Source organism: Heteronotia binoei, chromosome 2, assembly GCF_032191835.1.
Source record: "Heteronotia binoei isolate CCM8104 ecotype False Entrance Well chromosome 2, APGP_CSIRO_Hbin_v1, whole genome shotgun sequence".
In the NCBI taxonomy this organism is placed as follows: Eukaryota; Metazoa; Chordata; class Lepidosauria; order Squamata; family Gekkonidae; genus Heteronotia; species Heteronotia binoei.
The window spans coordinates 201,885,533-201,910,202 of record NC_083224.1 but is presented as its reverse complement, the minus strand read 5'-3'; the positions used below and the strand labels follow the sequence as shown (position 1 = coordinate 201,910,202).

Here is a 24,670-nt window from a genome sequence, read left to right as displayed (position 1 = left end):
AATGCCAGCAGTTTGCATGACTCTAAGTGACTGTAATTCTGAGAAATGTATCCCGAGAAATATATCCTAAAGAAGCCTCTGGGAAACGGCATGGTTTTGCTAGCTACTCCATCGCAGCAACTTTGTGTGCGGGGATTACTGAATTAATTCCATCTTTTCAACTTTAGCATATGAAAAGAAGCAGGAATTCCCTGAAATAGACAAGTTTGTCTTTGAACTGTGTGTGTTTCACTGGTTGAACTTTTCCGAGTCTGCAAGGAATTTTTTTTGTGTTAAATGTATGGGATTTGAACCATGACCCATTGCAAACACTGATATATTTTCATTCATTGCTCTTCATTGTATATTGTTGATATATTTATACATTTTCAGCTGTTGTGGCTGTGAGCTTTTTTGCATTTTCATTCGCCTGGTATTTCCATTTGACATCTGAAATCACCTATTCTCCAAACATGACAGGTGGACTCACATTCTACCTGCATCTGAAGAACTGAGCAGTGACTCACAAAAGCTCATCCCACAAATTTTGTCTTTAAGGTGATGCCACTCTTGGACTGATTTCTCACTGGCCTTATGAACGCTCTCATGCTCTTTTTCTCAGTGGGGCTTCCATCAGATTTCACACTATCTGCCCCGGGGCTGCAGCTAGCTTCGCCTTTTTCGCGCAGCAAACAGAAACTGGTTTTTAGAGGATCCTGTTTGCTGCGCAAAAGAGGTGGAGCAAGTTGCAGCCCCAGGGCAGATAGGGTGAAATTTGACAGAAGCCCTGCGGAGAAGAGGAGAGTGAGAGCGGCATAAAGCTAGTGGGAAATCAGTGTTGCTCTTTTCTCTCTATCTAGAATTTTTAGAATCCTGCACGTCCTCCAGGGAGTTCTCCTTATTCCCAACGCAGGTGAGGCTGCTTGAGAGCGACCACCCAAGATTACCCAATGAGCTTCACAGCCTGTGGAGGATTTGAACCCAAACCCCTCCTATCCTAGTCTGCCCAGCTAACTTTTTGATGCTCGCAGATGGGGGGGGGCTGTTGATATTCTGAATGGCCTACCTTGCATGGTCGTTGTAAGGGTTACAGGGAGAAGAGCGTGTTTTGCATGCTTCAGAAGGCTCTTTCCCTTGAGGTGTTCAAGAAGAAACAAAACCAGTTGCGGTCGCAGCGTGTGCCTGACTTTTTAAAACACAACTTGTCCCCCTACATAGCTTGCAGTTCCCACTGTATAAAAGCAGGATAATGGAATTTCTGCACGCTTGAAAGAGGGGTGGAGGGAAAGGGTGATAGCTTTGTTGAATTTTTGAGTTCCTGCTGGGGTTTTTTCCTACAAAAAAAGCCGAGACCAACAAAGTTTTATTCAGAATGTAAGCTTTCGTGTGTGCATGCACACTTCTTCAGACGAGGAATCGGGTACAATGAGCAGAGCTACATATAGCTGGTTGGCAGTGTTCCTTTAAGCTGAGTCAGTGTGGGCTAGCTCACAGATTTTTAGCCTCCAGCTCACACATTTTTGTCTTAGCTCAGGAAGGATGACCCCAGAGCACACTCATTGATGCCAGGAGCTCACAATTTTTATGCCATAGAACAAAGCAGTAGACAAGTCGTACCTTTAAGACCAAATAAGTTTTATTCAGAATGTCAGCTTTGGTATGCTCGAAGCAGACTTCAACATCAGACATCATGCCAGTAACTCATGAAACAGAACTTTTGCTCAAAAGACTCTGCAGCTTAGAGGGAACATTGCTGGTGGGCAGTGGTTTGGAATGCAAAATGGTACAAATGTAAAATCCAATGACAGAATTGGGGGGGGGGGGAGAAATGCACACATCACTGTGGCTTCTGACTTTTTTTTGCTGGGCGGGGGGAGGTTGCAAAGTTTTTTTGGGGGGGGGGGAGGCAGCGTTGCAACCCACCCCCACAGCCTCTCCTCCTTCGCGACCCCTCCAACCCCCAGCGCCGGCCTGACTCCGACTGGCAGAGACACGCACATGGCGGAGAAAGGTGGGGCCAGGCGGGCTCGCCGGCCAACCAACCTTGAGCCCGGGGGCCCCGCCCCCCTGTGCACGGCGGGGCCGGGGAGGGGCGGGGGGAGCGAGGGAAGAGCCGCGGTTACTTTAGGGTGACCGGCCAAGTGGCAACAATGTGTCAGTTTCGCGAGTCGCGGCAGCCTCGGCGAGCCCATTGAAGGAAGAAGGGGGGGAGAGATGAGCTTCCAAGGAGACCAGGCGCCAGGGCTTTGAGGAGTCCACGGGGGGGGGGGGGATAATAAAAGAACCTTTCCCTCGCCTTCCCCCTCCTCTTTCCCCGTTTGCAATTTTGGAAAGGAAAAAGAAAAAAAGAAGGTGGGAGCCGGTTGGATTCAGCGTCAGATTGCAACTGCATGCATTTTTTTTTTCCAAATCCATCAAATGGGGAGGGGGAAGGGGTGGGGAAGAAGGATCTTGCACGGGGAGGGGGCGAGAAGCGTCTTTCCAAATCCTCCTCTCTCTTTTTGCCTTTTCTCGTGTAATATTGTTCCTGCTGCGGGCCCCTCTTTCCAGTCCCGAGGAGGTTTGTAAAAAGGAAAAAAAAGGGGGGGGGGAATAGGGGGAATAGGAAAATGGGAAAGTGGACTTTGGGGTGTTTTTTTTTTAAGGGCGCTTTGTAAAAAAAAAAAAAAAAGGCGGGGATGGGGGCTCGAAAGATGGGCAGGTGGACTTTTGTTTCCCTGTGCACTTTAAAGGAAAACCTGTTGTGGGGGAATTGTCTTGGGTTCCAGTTTTTACTCTCTCCCCTCCCCCCCCCCTTTAAACTTGCCCTGTAACGTTGTTTCCCCTCCCTTGGTTTTTAGGAGCAGCAGATGCCAGGAGCTCTCAAACCTGTAGGAAGGCTTGGGGGGGGGACAAGCAGAGCCCCGCCAGTAGAGGACTGCAAGACACCTTTTAAAAACTTGGATCAAGTTGCGTCTGTATGCGTTTGGGGAGAGGAAAAAGAGATTTCGGGCTGGGGGTGGAAACCGGCCCTCTGCTGAAAACCCTGTTTCCAGGCGACTGGTTGCATTCGAGGGGGGAAAGAGGGTTCTTTTCGGAAAAGCGAGTCTTCTTTTCAAAGTGTGGGTTTCCCCACCCCCCACCCCCTCATCTGGAAAGAATGACAGGATTCCATCAAAGTAAAAACTTCCTGCACTTTGCTTGCTGATTCTCCTCTTCCTTTTTTGCGAGACTGGGGCGGGGGGGTTTGCTTCGAGATGCCGGAAGGTTCATCGACAGCCTCTGTTTTTCGTCCTTCCCGAAATATCTTTGATCCCAAGTACCATTTGGACTGAAGGGGTCAGCCCCCTTGGAAATGGATCCCCTGCTTGGAGTCTAGGAAGAGTTTTGAGAGGGGAAGGGGAGACCCCAGCATCTCCAACCGAGAGAGAAGAAAGTTGGCAGAAGAAGAAGGAGAAAAAGAACTCAACCAGTATCCATCTCTTGCTAGATTTCTTTAGACAAAGAAGGCCAAAAGAAGAGCTTTCTTCTAGGATGCCCGCTTGCAAAATCGCATCCTGAAGCCGTCTGATTTGCAACACGGGGGTTTGCATCCCATTCCATGATTTGCAGAAAGGTCTGAAGAACTTCTGCCCGTCTGCAAGCGATGGGGACTCTCCACGGTGGAATGAATTGAGGGTGTTTTGTGTGTGTGTGAGAGAGAGAGAGAGAGAGAAGAAAAGGGACAGAGGAAACTGCCAACTGTTAAAGTGTGTCTCCCCCCCCCCCGCCCCACCAAAAATGAACTGGTTGCCTTCTTGAAAGCAGAAGAGTTTTGCTGAAAAGTCGAGGGGCAGAGAGAGAGGAAGCCAGCCAGGGAGCCAGGACAGGCGCCAGGCGTCTGTATCCAGCATGACGATGCCGCTTTTGGAGATAGCAGCGCTGCTTGTCACCCTGGTCGGTGTCTGCGTGTGGACAGACGACGGCAGCAAAGTCATCTCGGATCGCTATGCAGTGTACTGGAACAAGACCAACCCCAGGTAAGATGGAGAAGAGCCGGGAGCCCTCTGCATCGCACACTGGAGCCTCAGGGGCCGGTGCAAGTGTGTGTGTTCTGGTGAGTGGGGCTGATGGAGGGCAGGCCCTCCAAGGGAGATGGAAATTAGGGCTGGGGAATTCCTTACTTTCTGGTAGGGCTGCTGGAGGCTTTTGAGCAGCAGCCTTGAACTTTCCAAGCTCCAAGGGTCAGGCTGGGTAATTCTGTGTCCATCCTGGTGGTTTGAAAAAAGGACCGCCCGGGAGTTAAAGAGTGCAGGAGGAAGAGAGAAGGACTGTACTTCCTAACAGGCTATCTTTCTCTAGTTGGGGAGAGGGGGAACTTTAGCTAGGCGAAAGATGCTTATCTCTGTTTGGGAGGGCTCTCTTTCCCTTGCCTCCTGCTCTGTTTCTGTCTACCAAACGAGATGTGGGTATTGTACCTTCCAGCTCCTGGTGACCCACGGCTTAGAGTGGCAGGCCCCCCCCCCCCCCCCGCTGCCCCCTGCAATGAAAATTCTACAACTTTGATGAATTTCTTGCTAAATTCCAGGGTTTTGCAAACTTACGCTGGTATCTTTGGGAAATCGATTACTCATACTTTGGTGTGTTTGTGTGTGTATATGGGAGGCGCTGAGAGGTGTGGCATATTGATATTTTCCTGGGCCAGCTTTTCTGTTTAATGTCAAATTGTAAATGAATCATTATCCCTTCCACACACCCCCTTTAAAAATTGCACTTCCACTTTGTGTTTTCAAATTTCATTTGCGTGTCCAAGGAGAAGTTGGGTAAGTTTCATTGGGGAATCCTCTTCTTGCTGCCTCTCCCCCTCCAAATGCAGTGGCTGTGAAACAAGCAGGGAGGGGGGGGAGAAGATATTTTTCTTAACAGCTGTTTTACGTTTGGCATCTGAACCACACACACAAAAAATTCATTCATCCAGAAGCCAATTCTGAGGAGTTGTAAGTAGGTGCAGCCAAGGAGAACACACAGATAACAATTTTCAGAAGCACGACAGACTGTAAAATCAATTACGCCTCACTTAGGAGCTTGCATCTTGTCAAATTAAAAACACCAGCCTTTCTCTCTCGCTCTTGCTCTTTCTCTCTCACCCCCTGCCCTGGATGGAAATGTGTTGTGTTGATTTGCTTGTCCTTGTGATTTTGGCTTGCTCGGTCCCGATGGACAGGGGAGACTGCTTCTCTTGTGGGAGGCCCAATTTCTTCAGGCTCTTCAGAAGGGTGGGGAAAAGTTTTGGGAAATGCCCTCATTTCAGCCATGTGGAAACCAGAAATGGTGAACTCTGGGATTTTTTGGGGTGGTGGTGGTGGTGGTGGTGGTGGTGAAAGCTGTCTGGTTCTTGTGTCTTAAGTGGGGGAAGGTTAGCAAATGGGATAATGACATCCAAAGGGGTTTCTCTCAATTTGTAGCAAAGGGAAATAATTTTTGAAGCCCATTTACCTCTGTGATGTTAGTGTTGGTTGTGTTAAGGAGAGGCATAAAAGACAGGCCCTTTTGGCTGTGAACTTCAGGTCTTTACACCTCTGATGTTTCCTGATTGGGACGCAAGAGAAAGATAACCACAGCAATGAATTGGGTTTGAGCACCCATTTCCCCCCCCCCCCCATATCAAATTATGTTCTTCTTTCTGGAGCGATGGTGAGATTCCAGCAATGGGTTCTGTCTGTGGAGGAGCTCAGAACAGCTTTGTGAAGTATAGCTAAAGAAAGGTCTTGGTTAAGAAGGGGCAAACCCCGATCCCTCATGACGTATGGGACCAGAGCCCCAAATCCACATTTTTTTTAGAAAAGTGGAAATAGCCTTCTTGGCTTTCTCAGTTTCTCCTTCGTCCTCAACAGAGGATGAAGTGGGATAGAAAAATTAAATTTTTCTGCCAATTTTTTTTTGCTAGTGTTTTTCTTTCCCCTTTCTTGGCGTTAAAAATATGACTGTTCAGCTTCAGAATGTTGTCAGTCTTTTTTTTTTTAAGTATAGTTCTTGAAAAATAACCCTCTCTTCTGTTTTGTTCTGGGATGGGAAGACACAAGCCACGACTCTTCCCAAGGTGTGGAAATAGGAGAGTTAACCAGAGCGGCATCCATATTAGTGTAAATAAAAGTTTCAGCGGGCAGTGAAAAATATTTCTTTATGGAGCTCTATCGAATTATTTGCGGGTGTGAAATTTCTAATGGGCTCCTTCTTTGAATATTGGCTTTTATACCCTCTCTCGATGATTTGCAAGATGGAGTTACTCCGGGTATTGTTTGATTCTCTTTGCTACCTGCTGATAGGGGGGAAAATCTGTATGTGAATAAAAAATAAAAAAGGAACCTTTGCGTTCCAATTGTGCAAAGACCCATGCTACACATGCAAGGAAAATCTTTGTCTGCAGCTGGTTTTGTATAAAAAAAAGTGTCCTCCCCCTCTTCTCACACATCTTGATGGAAGATAATTTTTCCCTCCATTCACCACTCTTGCTGTGAGAGAGCTCTGAGGGGAACCTTTAATAGAGAAATGATTCTCTTTCCAGACCGTTTCCTGTCATTATGAATGAGGGGCTTCATTCTCGAGATGAAATGTTTTAGATTTGAGGGAAATTCATGACTGTATTTCAATGAGGGCCACTGTATGGAGAAAAAGGGGGAAACTCTTGAGGCAACAGAGGCCTTTCTATATCTGGGGGTCCAAAATTACTGCTGTTGTAGTTCGTTGCTTGTTATGAAATGGCTTGGGAGCTGAAAGTACCCCAAAGGGCATATGGGGTGTTATGTGATTCGTTTTGTGCAGTAACCTCCTTTTTAGAACCTACATGTTCCTAAAAACATCCCCCCTTTCTTTAAAAAAAAAAATCTATGCAGACATTTTGGTGGCCTTATAAAAAGGGGGTGAGTCAACCTTTCACTTCTCTGAGGGTCCACAGCTGAAATCTTTCACTAAGATTTGATTTCTGATGGCCAAATTGGAGATTTGGCTTTTGTTATTCATTCATTTCCTTCAAACTCCCCCCCCCCCTCTTTTGTTGTGGTGTTGTTCAAATGAGGATTGCGGTTTCTTTCCATATTCTTCAACTGCTGTGTTTTTTTTTTAATTCCACATAAAAGATTGAGCATTAATGTTGTTAATATGAGATTGATCCAAAATGGGGGAAAACCCTATAGTCATCCTTGAAAACGCAATCGATGTTTCAGCTTGGTTCATGTGGCTTAATATTTCTTGCCGTGAAGTTGAGTGCTTTCAGGGCAACCGTGTTCTGGGTGTCTGTAGATGTGTGTGTCTTAATTCCTGCAGGTTCTAAGGTTATTGGTTGCTGTTGTAAATCTCATCCATTTAGTGAAATAAACTGTCTCTCTTTTCCCTGACTGGCTTATTTTTTAAGCTCCCCCCTTTCAGTTTTTTTTAATGGACACTTAGCATGGGAACAGAGATTTCTACAGAACCAGTGTGATCAAGATGGTAGAGCAAGTTTAATAAAACATGGGAACATGGCTGGAGAATGGAAGTAAACCAGTGAATTTCCACAATTTTTTCCCTGTTACCTGGTGAGAACTGGCAATTTTTTCTATGTCTCTGGGAAGGAGCAACATCCCATGTTGGGGGTGTGACCTTTTTGAGTGTGTGTATATCTAGAAACACAAATGAACTTACTGGGTTTCAGATTTCTGGTTTTTGCACTGGATATCCTTCAGGAGGTACCTACGTTGCCATCTGACTCTACTATTGGGGATTTCTTTTGCTTTCTCCCCCAGTGCTTGAAAATTGTGCAATGAATGCTTCTCTTTAAAGGAACAAACCAGTTTGGTTTTGACTTAAACTAAAGTAAAATCTTATCCTAAAAGCATATATATATATTCTCACATTTACTGAGAGAAAATAGGTCCTTTTGATCTTACATTGAGCGTGCAAGGATTCGTAGTATGAACCCAAAATGGGTGAACAGCTACTTCCATATGGTATGATCCACCAAATAACTTGGAAAATATTTGCCTTAAAATAGATATTGATGAGCAACCTAGAGAAATAGAAGTTATATTCCACATTTGTGTCTTTGGTCCTTATTTTTGCTTTCACACTTTTGGTAACCTTAAATATTTGAAAAATTTGGAAAAACAGGGAGGGAAGATCTAGTTTCTAATGAAACCAAGCATAGATTGCCAGCCCAAATGGCCAAAGTTAGTTCAGTACTGGTATAAATCCACTACATGTGTGACCTGCTAGTATTCAGTATAAAAATGGGTGCTGCGTATATTTCATAGCTGTAGTTGGATAGTGTCTTGTATCCCCCTCAGCAGGGGGAAAATGGAAAAATTCAAAAGAGAAAAAATGTGAAACCTTATATATGTGTATCATTTTCCTCCTCCTCCCCCTTTTTCCGTTTTATTTCTCCCCTCCGGAAGCCAGTGTTTCAATCTCGTGGCATATGTCCCTTGCTTGGGCAAAAGGAATGCCCTCCTTGATAATTGTGTCTAAATTAAAAATCAATTGTAAATTGAGACACAGGAAGCTTCGCCCCTTCTGAATGTAATTTTTGATCACCCGCAGGCATCCTTGATATCTTCGACCCGTCATAGTGTTTTATGTGGTAGCCATGGGTTTGGAGAATGTTAAGAGATGTTTATTAAATACTTCTCTGTGTAGGCTGTTGATTGAAATATCGGCGGGAGGGATAGGTTAGGCATGGCCAAGGGTGTTCGCTCTCTTGTGCGCTTAAATGAGGGGAAGACTGATGTTGGACTCCAAAGTTAGCAAAACCAAGCTGCGCTTCACTATGAAGCCGGACATCTATACAGAACAGCAAAATGGACGCCATGTTATATTTTGACCATGCCACATGGGAAGGCATTAGACATGGGAAGGAATCCTTCCCATGTTGACTCAAGCATATACTGAAATATGATATCGTGTACCCAAACAACAAATTACCAGACAATAGAAAATTGTGAGGAAAATATCGCTTCTCTGGAACAGCACAAGTTGACTTATGAGAGGAAGGGTTTATTAGACTCTCCCAGGTTTTATTGTGACTAATATTATTTACACATTTCGTACAATTTAAGAGGTATCAAAATATGTACTGATCTGTAGTGTTCTGTGCAGTTTCACAAATGACCCTCCCCGCTTCCATCTCTGTTCCCTCCATTTTAACATTTTGATTGTCCGAGTGTAGCAGAGAGATTCCTTGAATTTCTCGTAAATAGTCATATTGGGGCCAAATTGAATTGAATACCTCATGCCGGTCATGAGACCACTGCTGTGTCAACATAACCCATTGGCAGGCTTCAGGCCTTCTTTTGAGTAAATTCGGGTGTCTATAGTGACTTCTGATGCAATGTAAAATTTGGTTTCAGTGGAATGTCTGCTTTTGTGGAGGTGTGTCATGTGTGAGTGTGCGAGAGAGATGATGAGCCAGACCGAGGTGGGGGAAACAAATGGCCTCATTCTGAGGAGGCTGCATGATTGTGTGAGAAACTCAAGCAAATTCCAGTTCTTGCTGGTGTGATTGGATAGATCATCTTAAAGTATGAGACAGAGATTTGTTTCTGTCCTCCCTATTACCTGCAACAGCGTAATGGGCAGTTTTACCGTAATTCCAGAATGACAGTTTTCTTGTAACCAAATGCTTTTCCTGAGGAGGCCACCATGGTTCGATATCTCTGAAAGGGATGAGAGAGAGAGAGATAGGTAAATGGCTGACTATTTTCTCTCTCCATTTGCTGCACAGGACATCCCATTATTTAATTTTACTTTGCTCCTCCCCTGGCCTATTTAGCCGCAAAAAATATTTCTTGCCTCCTTATTTATGTTTGTAGAACTTTGGGTTTTTTGGGGGGGGGTGTCGATGGAATTGACTGCGGAGGGCTTTGTTTCCTGTTGTAAAAATGTATCTCCTGAAACTGAGACAAATCCAGAGGATCCCACAGAAAACTTTGGTCATGTTCTCTCTGTCTTGTAGGCATCTTTTGAGGGCTCAATTAGAATAGTGTATTTCTAGGTCATGTTGAGAGAAAATGTGGATCTCCATGCAGTTCTATCACATAGTAAGAAGAAAAAGAGCAGGTCTTGGTGTTAAATGTTTATCTTGTGCTCGGATATCCATTATTAGGCACCAAATTCTGGACCAGAGGATTAGTGAGTCTGTGCTTGGTTTGGGACAAATCACAATATACCCAGCAATATCATGTTAGAAATGCCTGACCAGATCCTTAAATGTAGTCGCAATGGCCATTTATTTTGTAAATCTCTAGCTAGCTGCAGGTTTCTTATGGTTTCTAACTCAGCTTTATCCAGATGTGGTTGAGGTTTTGGGTGGACTTGTAAGGTGTTCACAAATGAGGGTAATTTCTCCCTTTTTTGTTCCTATCTGAGTATGGAAACAAGAGCTGATGTCTCTGGATGCATTTAACATGCTTTACGGATCTGGTGTTGGGTAAGAGAGCATCCTCCAAGAACCTTCTCTTGAACTCCATTGGGAGTGTGATGTCTCTGCCACTGTAAGTTGGTTAAGAAGTCTGGTCCTTACAATCTTTGAGGAGTCAGAGCAAAGTTGTAGGATATGGACAACTCTGATGTCTTCATCCTCTTGGTTGGATAAACCTTCTCTCCAAATATAGCAGCTTAAAAGGACAACTTCTGAAATGAAGGAATTGTATGAGTTTATTGACAATGGGGTAATCTCTTGGTGAGTCTGTGGCCTCATCAAGCGGCGAGATGAATTTTGACCATTCTTCCGTTTTGCTAAATTACTGTCTGGGTGCAGTGTGAAAGGGTGGTAAAATTTTCCTTGCAGCTTAGCAGGATGAATATAGAAAGAGAGGTCACCACAAGATGGAAGATAATTGCTTGGTCAATAGCTTTTGGCCGTCATCCTCAACCCAGCAATCGGATCCAGTTGACTTGGGTGGGAGAGTTGTCCATGCAGTTGGGAATTTTCAAGGTGATGGATCATCCCATGTTCATATTCAACTGCTACTGGGGGTGGAAGGCTAAATTTAGCTATCTTAACCTGAGCTATTGATGCCAGAGGAAAACTCAACCTGGAGTAGAGCAGTCTGCAGTAGAGAAGCCAATTTTTTTTGTCCAGTGGAACCCCAGAGGCCAACATGCTTTTCAGAGTATAACCTTTCTAACCTTTCAAGAGTCTAACCTCCCTTTGTCCTCAGAATCCTCAATAGATGAGGGTGGGGGTTATTTTGTTTTTTTAGAGGGATCTTTTGAGATGTTGGGTCTTCCAGCTACATAAAAATAGGTGTTCTCAGCATAATCTTCACCTTAGATGTATGTCTTTTTTAAAAAAAAATGTAAGAGACAACTAACCTTTTTGGTATGGTGACCCATGTCGAAAAGTACTTGGTTATGGTGACCCCACTTTTAAAGCGGAAGAAAAAGGATTGCAATAACATCTGACATCAATAAAATGGCAGAAGCCTGGGACACTTTTCACAAGCTACACAATCACAGGTTTGGAGGTGCATACACATGAAGAAGATATTGGAAAAGATATTGGATTTATATCCCCCCCCTCCACTCCAAAGAGTCTTAGAGCAGCTCACAATCTCCTTTCCCTTCCTCCCCCACAACAGACACCCTGTGAGGTAGATGAAGATATTGGATTTATATCCCGCCCTCCACTCCGAAGAGTCTCATAGCGGCTCACAATCTCCTTTACCTTCCTCCCCCACAACAGACACCCTGGGAGGTGGGTGGGGCTGGAGACGGCTCTCACAGCAGCTGCCCTTTCAAGGACAACCTCTGCCAGAGCTCTGGCTGACCCAAGGCCATGCTAGCAGGTGCAAGTGGAGGAGTGGGGAATCAAACCCGGTTCTCCCAGATAAGAGTCCGCACACTTAACCACTACACCAAACTCTCTCTCCGTGTGAAGTGCATATACATGTGAAGTCAGTCGCATTAGGAGACTTGGTTTTGCCAAAGGGGTCCCTTCTCTGCTCAGAATCTTTAGATAAATGGATCAGTTCTTTTTTAAAGATACCCCTGTTGTTGTGTTTGTTTTCCTCTGCGCCGCCTTAGGGAATGAATCTCTCTCCTACATTCTGTACTCAGATATCTCTCCACCACAATGGGACCCAATTCATATTGGAACTTTCCTGCTATGGGAAAGGCTGCCCCACTTTTTAAAGCTGCAGCTGGGCTTTGCCATAAGGGCAGGGGTCCCTTCTCTGCTCAGTCATTTAGATAAGTGTATCAGTTCTTTTTAAAAAGAGACCTGTGTCATTGTGTTTGTTTTCCCTTCCGCCACCTCAGGGAATGCATCTCTCTCCTACATTCTGTGCTCAGATATCTTTCAACTGCAATGGGACCCGATTCGTATTGGAACTTTCCTACTATGGGAAAGGCTGCCCCACTTTTTAAAGCTGCAGCTGGGCTTACAGAACAGTGCCCTTCACTTCTTTCAGAATTGTTGTGCCTAGACATGTATTTTATTTTTATTTTTGGCGGTGGATGCTTTTGGCCTATATCCTTCACCCGCGCACAACTGTTCTGCCCTCTGAGTGGTTCCCCAAGATGGGCAGCTCATGGGGCTTAATAAGTGGCGGATGCAAACGAGGCCCCCTGTTTCTCTCGCAAGGTTTTTTATGCGCTCTCTAGGGAGCACAATTGCATTCCCCACGAGTTATGCATTTGGAATCCAGATGCTGTCTCTGTGCAGAATTCGAAATGAAGGGATGGGGCAGCGCAGCTCTGTGGAGTAAAGGCAAACCCATTTCCAGGGTCATTCTTTGCCAAGTTTTGCCAAGGTGGCTTTTGGGGTCTGTTTAAGAAAGAGGTTTGCTTGCAAAACTACCCCTTGGGAATGATTGGCTTGCATGTGTCTGTAACCAAGTTTTGTAACCTTGTTCCTACATTACATTTCAGCTCATCTATATGTGAACGATCATCTACTTGTCTGTCTTTTTTAAAAAAAATGCATATTCTTGAGGAACATGCTGCCCTAGCTGTTTGGCAGTATCTACTGGTTTTGAAGTCATTTTTACATAAATCATTTATCTGTGGGTGTTTATACCTCCTATGTACATTTCTGCCAGGAGGGGAGATGAATACAACTACAGTATACATCTTGTATCATGATTTTTGACTGCATTATAAATCTGTTTATGTACAGAAATAGATGATGTTGTATGGGATATTCCTGCGTAGCATACTTGTATATCCCCACAGAAACATATGTTCCATGCACATGTGCCTATTGAACACGCACACGCACACACATTATTTGTGTTAATGTACCTAATACTGGACACATAATGGAAGCAGAAGATCAGTCCCTACCCTAAAGTGCTCACAATCTACATTCTAACAGTAGTGTGGGCAAAAGACAAGGGGAAGGGAGTCAAATGATGAAGAGAAGGGAGGAATCATGGAATAAATGGAAGGGGGGTTTCTTTGGAAGGTGAGTGGGATACAAATGTGTAGGTTTTGAGGATGCAAGGGAAGATTGTGAGAAAGAGAGGAAGGGAAATAGAGAATCACCACATATTTGTGTGTGTATATAGGAATCACAGTAACTGAACGGCCTTCGAATTTTAGCATGTTTGGTACATTCTCTGCGTCTGTATGTTGTTTTCAACTGTGGCCCTAAAGATAACACGTCTGTTTACCTCTGCTTGCCGAATTTTTTTTTTTTAAAAACCAAACCTGATCTGGCTGTATTTGCAGCACAAAGGGAGTTTGCGTCTTTTTGTGCGGTTTGCACATCTGGCAGTGTAATATTCATCTGTATCTAGATCTGCTTGGGACATAGACAGACAGTTACAGAGTTATCATTAACGTGTGCATTTTCTGTTTGCCCCTTATTTCCGGCATTCGAAAAAGATTTGTGGTGTTGGTTTTAATTTTTAGCTGCCTCCAACCTGAGAGCGCAAAGCTCCTAACAATAGACTTGCCATGCGCACGGACAGATGCGCAAGAATAGCTTCAACCCTTCACTTCAACCAGCACAGTCTACTAGAAATTGATTTTGTTGTTGTTGCTGTTTTTGTTAGGACAGAATTTCAGCTCTTGCTTTTCTCTTTTCATTTTTTTTTTTTAAAAACCCCCACTTCTGCTTGGCGGCTGGTTCTCGTTTTTTGTTTTTTTGAAGACCCCTCGCCTCCCTGCTCCTCCAGGGCTAGATACATATCCAGTTGTAAGTGCATATCATCTCAGTTCCACTTTTCTTTTAAAAAAATGCAATCAAATTGGCAACTCTTTTTTTCTGTTTTCTTCGAGTGCTATGGTATGGGAAGTCCTGACACAAGCATTGCCCTCTTCTAGGGCTGGTTGCATCTGCACCAGCCTCAGCTTGGCAATTGCAGGAGATCTGAGGAGATACAAAGGACCAGTAATATTTTGAGATTGACACTTGGTGATGGAGAGCATCTTTCAGGTTGGTAGCATTGGGCCCAAGGAACGGGAACCGCGTCTATGACTGCGAAGCAATGCTGTTTATTACTGGGTAAACTAGTTTCCAAATGAACGGACTGACGCGTTCACGTTAAGAGTTCCCAGCACAAAATAACATCGCTTTGACTTCTAAAACCTGTGCCTGAAACTCCTCAAGTCTGACAAAACCCCAACCACGCCAAAGCACATTTCCCTCTATTTTAAAAACCCTGCTGGTTCCGGAAGAGAAATGTTGCCTTTCTGGCTCCGTGCTTCAAATTATTAAAGAGTTGCTAGGCACAAAGGTGGTACTTTGCAAGCCTGGTATAAAAAGCAGGGCCGTTGCCTCTAAATCGTCGTGGGGAAGTGGACCGTTGTTTCCGATCTTTGTGCCTCCTGTTCTTGCTGGCTGCGGAAAGCCATCTTGCTATGGCAGCGGTGATGCCAAGTACATTTGGGGGGATTGACCAAGGGTTTTTCCGCACAGCAACACTTTCCTTCGTACTCCCGCCCCCGTTGCTGTGGCTGCCAATGCAATGAAGCGGCTACGTCGCTTCCAAAGAGATTTCTTGTGCTTTGCCTGCCCGATCCCCATGTTGGTCATCACACCCTGTGCTACAGAAGAGGGACTTTCCCCTAGTGTTTTTTTTTTTCAAAAGGCAGTTGCCACACCAAGATACCATTGTATCGCTAAGCCATATCTGCCTTTTAAAAAGAATGTTCAGAAAATCCGCCCTCCCCTCAAAATGACAGGGGAAGGAAATGGTTGCCTCTGGGCAGGGAAAATGGCCGCTATCACTAGGGGGGCAGGATGGGGAAAATCCAGGCCTTTCTGCCTACACAGCAGTCAGCCTGGCTTTGCTACGATCTTCCCCCAAAATAATATTATTATTATTATTATTATTATTATATTTTAATTTTATAGCCCACCCTCTCCGCAAGTGGACTCGGGGCGGCTAAGTCCGTTTAAAACGGTTCAAGAATGCAATTTAAAACAATTAAAGCAGCAATTAAATACATAAAATACATTTCATGGTGCTGTTAATAACGTCAATAGGCGGGATTGTAACTTTCTTTCTGATGGTGATCCTACAATGGTCGTAATTCCTTATGAGTAATATTGCTCAGCAGTATAGGGTGGCAGTCCTCTCCCATTTAAATGCTAAAGGCCTGCCAAAATAATTCGGTTCTACAGACCCTGCAGAATTGGGAGAGATCCCACAGGGCCCTTATGATGTCCGGGAGGGTGTTCCACATTGCTGGTGCCACCACTGAGAAGGCCCTATCACAGCGACGCAGGTTTCAGAAAGATCATGGATGAAAATCCAGGTGGTTTACCAAAGTGGAACAAGGCTGTGGGGAAACTGGAGGGGGAGGGAGAACCCACTTCCCAGAAGCATCTGGCTTGGGGCAGATCAACAATGTGGAAAGGACCTTAACCCCAGCGGCTGTGAATTCTTTCCATGAAGCTGATGGGTGGAAGAAGTGTGGCTAGGTGGAGATAACTGGGTGTGAGCTACGTATTTGGGGTTTCGTGGGCCACAGTGATGTCCGCAAGCATGGAAGCACTGCTGAGATTGTGAGGACTGCAATGGCCTTGCGGGCGAGCCTTCTGAAGGTCCAAATGAGGTGGACTCCGTGTGGCAGAGGGCATGCATTTCTCCATGGAGGACTGCTGGGGGGGCAGTCCTCATCTGCATTTGGCAACATGAAGAGTAAATTTCTTCCAAAATGAAATTTGGAAGTGAATTTAAAAGAACGTGCTCAGGCGAAAGAAGTTTGGTAATGGCCGTTTTGCGTGCCACTTCTCAGAGCAGGCCTGCACGGAAATGTGTTCCTTTGTGATTTGCCGAATGACTTACTTTATGAGTTTCACACTGCATGTTTTTGCCTCCCCCCTCCCCCCCGAAGCAAAGGACTCCACTTGTCTCATGATGAGTCTTTGCCTCCTAAAAGAGAAGCCATTTTGTGAGTTATTGAAATTTCTCTCAAACTAGCAGAAGCCATTTGAACCTTTGGTTCAAAGTCTGCATTACAGGCAAGAGAGCGACTAAACAAAACAGTACTTGCTGTTTTTAGAGGTGGTGGAAAGAGCCATCAAGTCACAGTGAGTTATGGTGACCCAGTAGGGTTTGCAAGGTAACAGAAGTTCAGGGTGTTTTCTGTAGGATTTTATTTATAAAGTGCCTAAAGCTCTAGGACCACTTCAGTTGCAGACCAACCTTCTGTTGTGTCCACAGAAGCTGCGGCCACGGCATACTTAGTTACATATAGTCCAGCTAGATAGATCCAAGCGGGCAGCCGGGTTGGTCTGAAGCAATAGAATGGAGCAAGTAGACAAGCTGCATCTTTTAAGACCAACTAAGTTTTATTCAGAATGGAAGCTTTCGTATGCTCTAAGCAGACTTCATCAGGCAAAAATGGAACGGCAAGCAGTCCTAAATATAGAGAAAGTGGGCAGTGAGTTGGCATGTAGAATCATGGGAATGTTTTTAGCAGATTAAAAGAATCACAAATTGGGGTCTGTATTTGTTTGTTAGTGTTGTTAACTGGGCTGAAACTACGAACTCACTGCCCGCTTTCTCTATATTTAGGATTGCTTGCCGTTCCATTTTTGTCTGATGAAGTCTGCTTAGAGCATACGAAAGCTTACATTCTGAATAAAACTTAGTTGGTCTTAAAGGTGTACCTTGTCTGCTGCTTTGTTATATAGTCCAACTGTTCTCGTATTCTGTTATCTCTATGTTGTATATCACAAAGTCCCACTGTTGCTGTTGCACTCATGCTCTGGCATGGGATGGGCCTTTTGCTGTGATCTCGCTTCCCAATTTTGTATCAGTATTGGAAACGAGACCGAGTGGGTTTTACATTCCAGCTATCCTGGCAATGTGCACAGCCGGATCCGTTGTGCAGTTGGACGTTCCTTAAGGCACTCTTGAAGCTGGTTTGCAAACTGTCTTTGTTTTAGAAGCTTTTATGGGCAAGGCTGCTGCAACAGAGCCAAGACTGTTGCTGTTTTGTAAGTGGGGAGGGCTTGGGCAGAGATTCTTGGTGTTAGAACACAGATGTGTCTCTTTTTTGCTGTGAAATGCTGGCAAGGGTGTAATTGGTTTGCAAAAAACCCCTACTTCACAACATCTTTTCCCCAGATGTAAGGGAACATCATAATTTTTTTGCACGGATGTTAGGGGACCCTGTTCCCCTATTCACTGTTGTATGCAATCACACGTGAAAATTGTGTGTTGTGGTTTTATAACATATAGGTGTGTTTTAGAAGCTTCTTGGGGTATTGGTTTGCTGCCCAACCATGCGACTGATCCTTTCACTACAGAGTGTGCGCCTTCTTTTACACCCACGAAAGGGTGCGTGCCTACAGTATAATGGCTGCTGCTAACAGGCTGAGAGAATTCTGCTGTTTTATTGAGGTACTAAAAAAACTTTTATTTTGCATTTTAAAACAGTTCTGAATTGTAAACAGCTGTGAAGGCTTCGGTAGAATGGCAGTATATCCATGCAGATGAATGACCAACTCAAACGCTGAGATGTGATGTCTCCAGTGTGAGCGCAGCTCAGCCCTGAATTTGCTCAGTCGTGGCTGCAGGAAAACCTACCTTGGCTTTAGCCCATCATGTTTGTAGTATGGGGGATGAGAGCATGGGACTGCTCTATAGAGGTGTTGTGACAACAGTGGGCCCAAAGTCCTATTTGCGCTGAGGACTGTGGGGAAAACCCCAGACAGAAATCTTGAGTGGAACCCAGGAATGGAGCTCAGGTAACAACTGAGGAGAAGATATTGGATTTATATCCCGCCCTCCACTCTGAAGAGTCTCAGAGCGGCTCACAATCTCCTTTACCTTCCTCCCCCACAACAGACACCCTGTGAGGTAGATGAAGATACTGGATTTATATCCCACCCTCCACTCTGAAGAGTCTCAGAGCGGCTCACAATCTCCTTTACCTTCCTCCCCCACAACAGACACCCTGTGAGGTGGGTGGGGCTGGAGAGGGCTCTCACAGCAGCTGCCCTTTCAAGGACAACCTCTGCCAGAGCTCTGGCTAACCCAAGGCCATTCCAGCAGGTGCAAGTGGAGGAGTGGGGAATCAAACCCGGTTCTCCCAGATAAGAGTCTGCACACTTAACCACTACACCAAACTGGGTCTCCCACCAAACTGACTCTGGATTTATATCCCACTCTTCGCTCCATGTCCCAGAGCAGTTTATAATCTCCTTCCCTTCCTCTCCCCACAAGACACTGTCTCAGCTAGGTGGGGCTGAGAGAGCTGCTCTTGAGAGAACAGCTCTTGTGAGAACTGTGACTGACCCAAGGTCACACCAGTTGGCTTCATGTGGAGGAGGAGTGGGGAATCAAACCCGGTTCTCCTAGATTAGAGTGTGTGCTCTGAATCACTACACCAAACTGGCTCTCAAACTAGTGACGGGGCCTTCTGGTTTTTGGCGGGTCAGGCGGGTAGCCCTGCCAATGTACCAAATGGGTATAGCAAACAAGAATGGCCTTGCTTTTGGTTACATTGCCCTTTCCCCACGTATTCGCTTGGCCAGTGCTGATTCCCCTTCTCTCAAAAGCAGTAGGCCCATCAGGATTTCATGATCTCCTCAACAAATAGCATGCAAACCACCAGGTGCTGTTCTAGCAAGCTGCTCCCAGCCTATGGCTTTGGAGTGACTGGTTTTTAGCAGGCTTTGCTCAAAGAAGACTTCCCTCCATCCCACATGAGTGGGTCTGTTGTCCCTGAACAGAATTGCAGTGCAAAAATCTTACCTGGTGGATGAACCAGTGAATGAGAACACCGGGGAAACTGGGTAAGGCCCCCCCCTTCCACCTTATGGTATCCTGAACTAGAATATTGTGACCCCCTGCCTTTTCTTGAAATATTGTGAACTTTTTTTTTTTGCTTGGTGCTAAAACATTTCCCCCCCTGGGGTTCTTCCCCTCTCTCTTCCCCTCCTGTCTTGTTGATGCAGCTGTGCGGGCTCAAGAGCCTCCTCCTGTTTCAAAGCTAATTACCGCTTAATGAGCCGCCAAACCGCAAGAGAGACCGAAGGGTGGGGGGAGTGCCTACAGGTGGGAATAGAAGTGCAGTGTGTACGGGGGAAGCTGGAGGGGGGTGGCTTCACCCAAGACAAAAGCTCTGTTGGTGAACAGAGGAGAAGGGCAGGTAGAACAGTGGGAGGATTGAACGGTCATGATTTCAGGCTGGAGCAAAAGGCGCTTTCATAAACAGCGCTGAAGATCTCTGTTAGATCTGGAGGGCAACCCTCCTGACAAACGTGCATCCTAGCTAGGATTGCCAGCTCTGGCTTGGGAAATTCCTGGAGTTTGGGGGAGGGCAGGGTTTCGGGAGGGGAAGGGACGGGACGGGACTCACTGGGATAAAATGCCATTGCAACCGTCTCTAGAATGGCCATTTTCTTCCAGGGATCTGATCTCTGTAGCATGGAGATCTGCTGTAATTCTGGAAGATCTCCAGGCCCCACCTGGAGGCTGGCAACCACAGTACTAACCAGTGAAACTGTATTCAGTCAACACAGAAGTACAGGCAATAGTCTAACCTTTTAAGAAGGTTTTCTGTTGGAGGCTTTTCCGTTGTTAGTATTTGTTATTACTCTTCCGTCTTCTGCCACTGGCCCCATCAAATAGCTCAAGGGTTCTGACATTCTGCCTTTTCCTAAGCAGGGTCTGAAGAGAAAGCAGGCAGCCTTTACTCACAAGGAGTTCCATTATGATTTTTGCAGCAAAAGAAAAAGAAATCAATGTATTTTGTGTTTGCCAGGCTTCTTCCAGGTGTACATTGGAGCCATGTAAAACTATGAATTGTGACTTCCCAGCCTACAGTGGCTGTCCTTTGCTGGATCAGACCCAAATTTCTCTTCAGACCCTGCTTAGGAAAAGGCAGAATGTCAGAACCCTTGAGCTATTTGATGGGGCCAGTGGCAGAAGAGTAATAACAAATACTAACAATGGAAAAGCCTCCAACAGAAAACCTTCTTAAAAGGTTAGACTATTGCCTGTACTTCTGTGTTGACTGAATACAGTTTCACTGGGTCTGAGCCGCCCTGAGCCTGGGGATATAAATAAAAGCTTATTATTATTATTAAATTGATATTTGATGTCTGACAGTATTCAACCCTTGAGAAACTTGCAAGCGGAGTAGAAAAGCTGCTTGTCTCCCACATCTGGGATTCAAAGGTAGGCTGCCTCTGTTCGTGAAGGTTCCACTGCGTTATGAAAGATGATGTTGCTACACTTTCTTCCACAAATATATCTAATCCCATTATAAACCATTTAAGCTAGCTGCGGCTACCTCTGCATCTAGTTGGGTACAAATTTTGGCCAGCCGCTGCTTTGGTCCAGCGTAGGAAATGACCAAATATGTGATGGATCTCGGCAGTGTCGGATAATTTGGAAATGGGGGTGACGATTCACCAAAAAAGTGTTGTGCTTTCTCATGCGGTTTGCGAATCCTTCTGATCTGGCTCAGCACCGCACTGAGTTCCAGACATTCCTGTTCTTCACAAACACACTGAGAGCTGCTACGGTGTTAAAAGGGTCAGACTGGGATCTGGAGATGCAGAAGAACGTAAGAGAAGCCATGTTGGATCAGGCTAGCTGGCATCCCCCCCCCCCCGGCTTAAGTGGGGGAATGCTTCCAGTGCCTAGAAAGCAGAATTACAGCACATTATAAAGAATGTCTATTGGGTTGCAACTGCTTTTAATTCATCATCCTGTGGTGCAGAGTGGTAAAGCTGCAGTACTGCAGTCCAAGCTCTGCTCACGACCTGAGGTTGATCCCGCTGGCTCAAGGTTGACTCAGCCTTCCCTCCTTCCGAGGTCAGTAAAATGAGTCCGCAGCTTGCTGGGGGGGAAGCGTAGATGACTGGGGAAGGCAATGGCAAACCACCCCGTAAAAAGTCTGCCGTGAAAACGTTGTGAAAGCAACGTCATCCCAGAGTCGGAAATGACTGGTGCTTGCCAGGGGTCGTTTTGTAGAAAAACAGGTGGTGGAGTTCATCCAGGGATTGTTACGCAGCTGCACATACTATTCAATGGACAAAGAGGTGGAACTCTCAGAAAGGTTCAGGAGCTGTGCTCCTGTGAGCTCCCACTGAATCTAAGCCCTGGAGCTTGCACAGGGGACTACCTTTACCTTTTACTTTATTGATTTTATGTGTATTTTTTGTTGTATATCCCCTAGAGCCTGGCACTGGCCGGGATGAGGCGATTCACTAATTTAATTAATTATAATAATAATAACCTACCCCACAGGGCGCTGTGAGGATGGAATAGGGGAAGGCGAGAACCATGTACAGGGGAGAGCTGTGAACAGGGGAAAGTGAGAAACTAAGCTCCTTGAAGGACAGGGTGAAAATTTTCCAGAATGACTGATGCTGTCTGGTGTGCTTGTGTGGAGAAGAAGATAGATATTGGATTTATATCCTGCCCTCCACTCCGAATCTCAGAGTGGCTCACAATCTCTTTTACCTTCTTCCCCCACAACAGACACCCTGTGAGGTAGATGGGGCTGAGAGAGCTCTCACAGAAGCTGCCCTTTCAAGAAACCTCTGTCAGAGCTATGGCTGACCCAAGGCCATTCCAGCAGCTGCAAGTGGAGAAGTGGGGAATCAAACCCAGCTCTCCTAGAGAAGAGTCCGCACACTTAACCATGACATCAAACTGGCTCTCAAACCACTACACCAAACTGGTCAGTCAAATGCCAGGAAGAGAATTTGCACCTTGCCTTGAGGGTTTCGATGCTGCTTCTCTCCCTTTCTTCCTAGCTGGCTGACTCACTGAGCTCCAAGTTGCCTTGAAGGGTTTCACAGCTGCATGCCCATGATCTGATTTCTCAGTGACTGGCAGCCGAAACGGTGAGACCAGATTGCATTGAAAAGCCGGGTGATGGGGGGAGATATGGATCTTTGCTTGGTGGCGTCAGATCTGTGGTGTCCATTCGGGACGCTTCACTTCTCCTCTGCTGGAACAGTCAAGTCACGCACATTGCAAAAGGAGACACCCCAACAAATCTGGAAGGGGTGGGGGGGAGAGGGGAATCTCTACAATCTGTCTCTGTCTCTATGGAACAGGACAGTTGTCCATGGGGTGATGGCCAATTATGCTGGTAAATGTGTAATTCCCAAATACATAGCTGTTGCACTAGCGTATAGGAGTACAAAACAGTGAAGGGGGCAGACCGGGTTGCGCTAATCGCTTTCACCCACATTAAAGCTGAGAACAGACAGGCACTCTGGGGTGGCTGGGAGGCAGCCAAAAGCGAGATGGCTAAAAAGAGCCGTCCCGGAGCCCCCACACGGTCCCCAGCCAGGTAGCCCCATCCCGTCCCTGAGGCAGCCAGGCGCCTCCACACGCGGAGGGGCCTCAGAGTCCCTACTCTGTTTTTTTTTTTAATGGGTTGAGTGATCATGCAAAGAAGCGCTCTGACTGGCCAGTAAAGGAAAAAAAGTCAGAACCAGCTTGGGGCAGCTTGGCGATTCCACACGGCCAAGTCGCCTCCTGTGCGCCCTTCCCCTTCCAAATGGCGTGGAGGTGACTGGCCCAAAAATCTGTGACCACTTCCGAAGTGGTAGCTTTTTGAACCAGGTGGATTGGCCTAGAGGACGGGGTGAGGACGGGATAGTGACGGCCGGCAGATGTTATCATCTGCAGGGATTTTTTGAGGCGTCTTCAGAGGCGTCTCTGAGTCGGCCCAAAGTGCCGGTCTGTAATCGGCCTAAATAACGCACTTTAAATCCACTTCCGGTGCACTTTGCGACTGGATTTTACTGGGTGAAACGTAGAGGTGTGCATTTGGGTGTACCTGAACCAAAATATATATCTGAAAAACGCCATATCCTTATTCAGTCACGGTCACAGAAGCTTTATTGGCATAATCAAATCAAGGAAGCAGGAAACAAAGATGGTTAATTAAACATTCTGAACAGACTTATAAGCACAGTAAAGGAAGTTTGCCACCACTTCGATGGTTTCAGCCTTATTTGAGACTGAAGCTCAACTACTTGGACCACCCAATGAGAAGGGAGCACTCCCTGGAGAAGACCCTGATGCTGGGAAAGACAGAAGGCCAAAAAAGAAGGGGACGGCAAAAGAGGAGATGGCTGGGCAGCGTTACTGATGTAACAAACACCAATTTGAGCAGACTTTGGAGGATGGTGGAAGACAGGAGGGCCTGGCGTGACTTTGTCCTTGCGGTCGCAAAGAGTCGGACTCGACTGTGCGACTGAACAACAACAAGCTTACTAGCCATATCCGTATTGTTTGGGTATATTTCAGCGGCCCAAATATATCCGTAATGTTCCAGGAGAGCCAGAAAAATAAATCCCTGAAAAAAAATCTTTGATGTGTTTGGGAATTACCAGGAAACTTGGACAACAGCTGAAGGGATGGAACTGGTTGCTCTCACCATTCAGTTGTTTTCGGGCTTTCTTCTGCAGCCCAGCCTGCGGGTGGGGTGTGTGTGTGGTGCTGCTCCCCACGGTATTGGCTGCTTGATGGGCTCTGTTGGGCAGTCAGGTTTCTCCAGGGCTGCCCAGCAGAGCCCCAGCCCAGCCTGTGGGGAAAGTTCTGCCCGCAGGATCGATCGGCTCCCTGATGGGTTCAGTTGGGCAGTCCAGTTTAACTTGGGCTGCTCAGCAGCAGTGCCGGATTAAACCCTGTGGAGGCCCCTAGGCAGTCAAAACCTTGGGGGCTCCTCGCAAATTACTTCAGAGTCAGAACGCCTGCCCTGCTGCCCAGGGCCCCTCGCTGCAGCCTCCTTCTCAAAAGCCCCTTTGACAAAGTTCCAGGGGAGAGGCAGAGAGGCAAACATGGTGACAACACCGCCAGCAGCCGCACCAGGCGGGCAAGAGGAGCTGAGCTGGGAGGACTGCAGGCGGAGGGGGGCAGGGGGGAGCAGTCCCGGGCCCTTTAAAGGCATGGGGGCCCACAGACCAGTGCCTGCTTGGCCGAATTGTTAATCTGACCCTGCTCAGCAAAGCCCCATCCTTAGCACCAGACTATTTTAAACTGTTTAATTTTAATTTATGATGTAAGTAATGTGAGTGAATGGTTTGATTTTTTGTGAGCCGTCCTGAGCCTGCTTCGGCGGGGAGGGCGGGACATAAATCCAATAAACCTTAAGCCTTAGTCCCCGAACTTCCCCCACTAGATCAGCTCGTTGGTGGGCTCCGTTGGGGAGTGCGGTTTAAGGGGACCACCCCAAGCAGCCCCGGCTGAGCTGCCTCTCGGTTGCTTTTTCTGGCTTTGCCGCTGCTTTTTCCCCCTGTTGTTATTTTTCAGTTCAGGTCTAT

At 46.2% G+C, this 24,670-nt stretch overlaps 1 protein-coding gene across 1 annotated transcript in view; it reads left to right on the top strand.

The window, feature by feature from the left end:
* The first annotated feature begins 2,968 nt into the window (after positions 1-2,968).
* Positions 2,969-24,670, top strand: part of EFNA2 (ephrin A2) — a 292,098-nt gene continuing 270,396 nt past the window's right edge. The window contains exon 1 of the mRNA XM_060233450.1: positions 2,969-3,977. Within this exon, the coding sequence (XP_060089433.1) occupies positions 3,850-3,977 (128 nt within the window). The 5' untranslated portion in view covers positions 2,969-3,849. The remainder of the gene's footprint in view (positions 3,978-24,670) is intronic.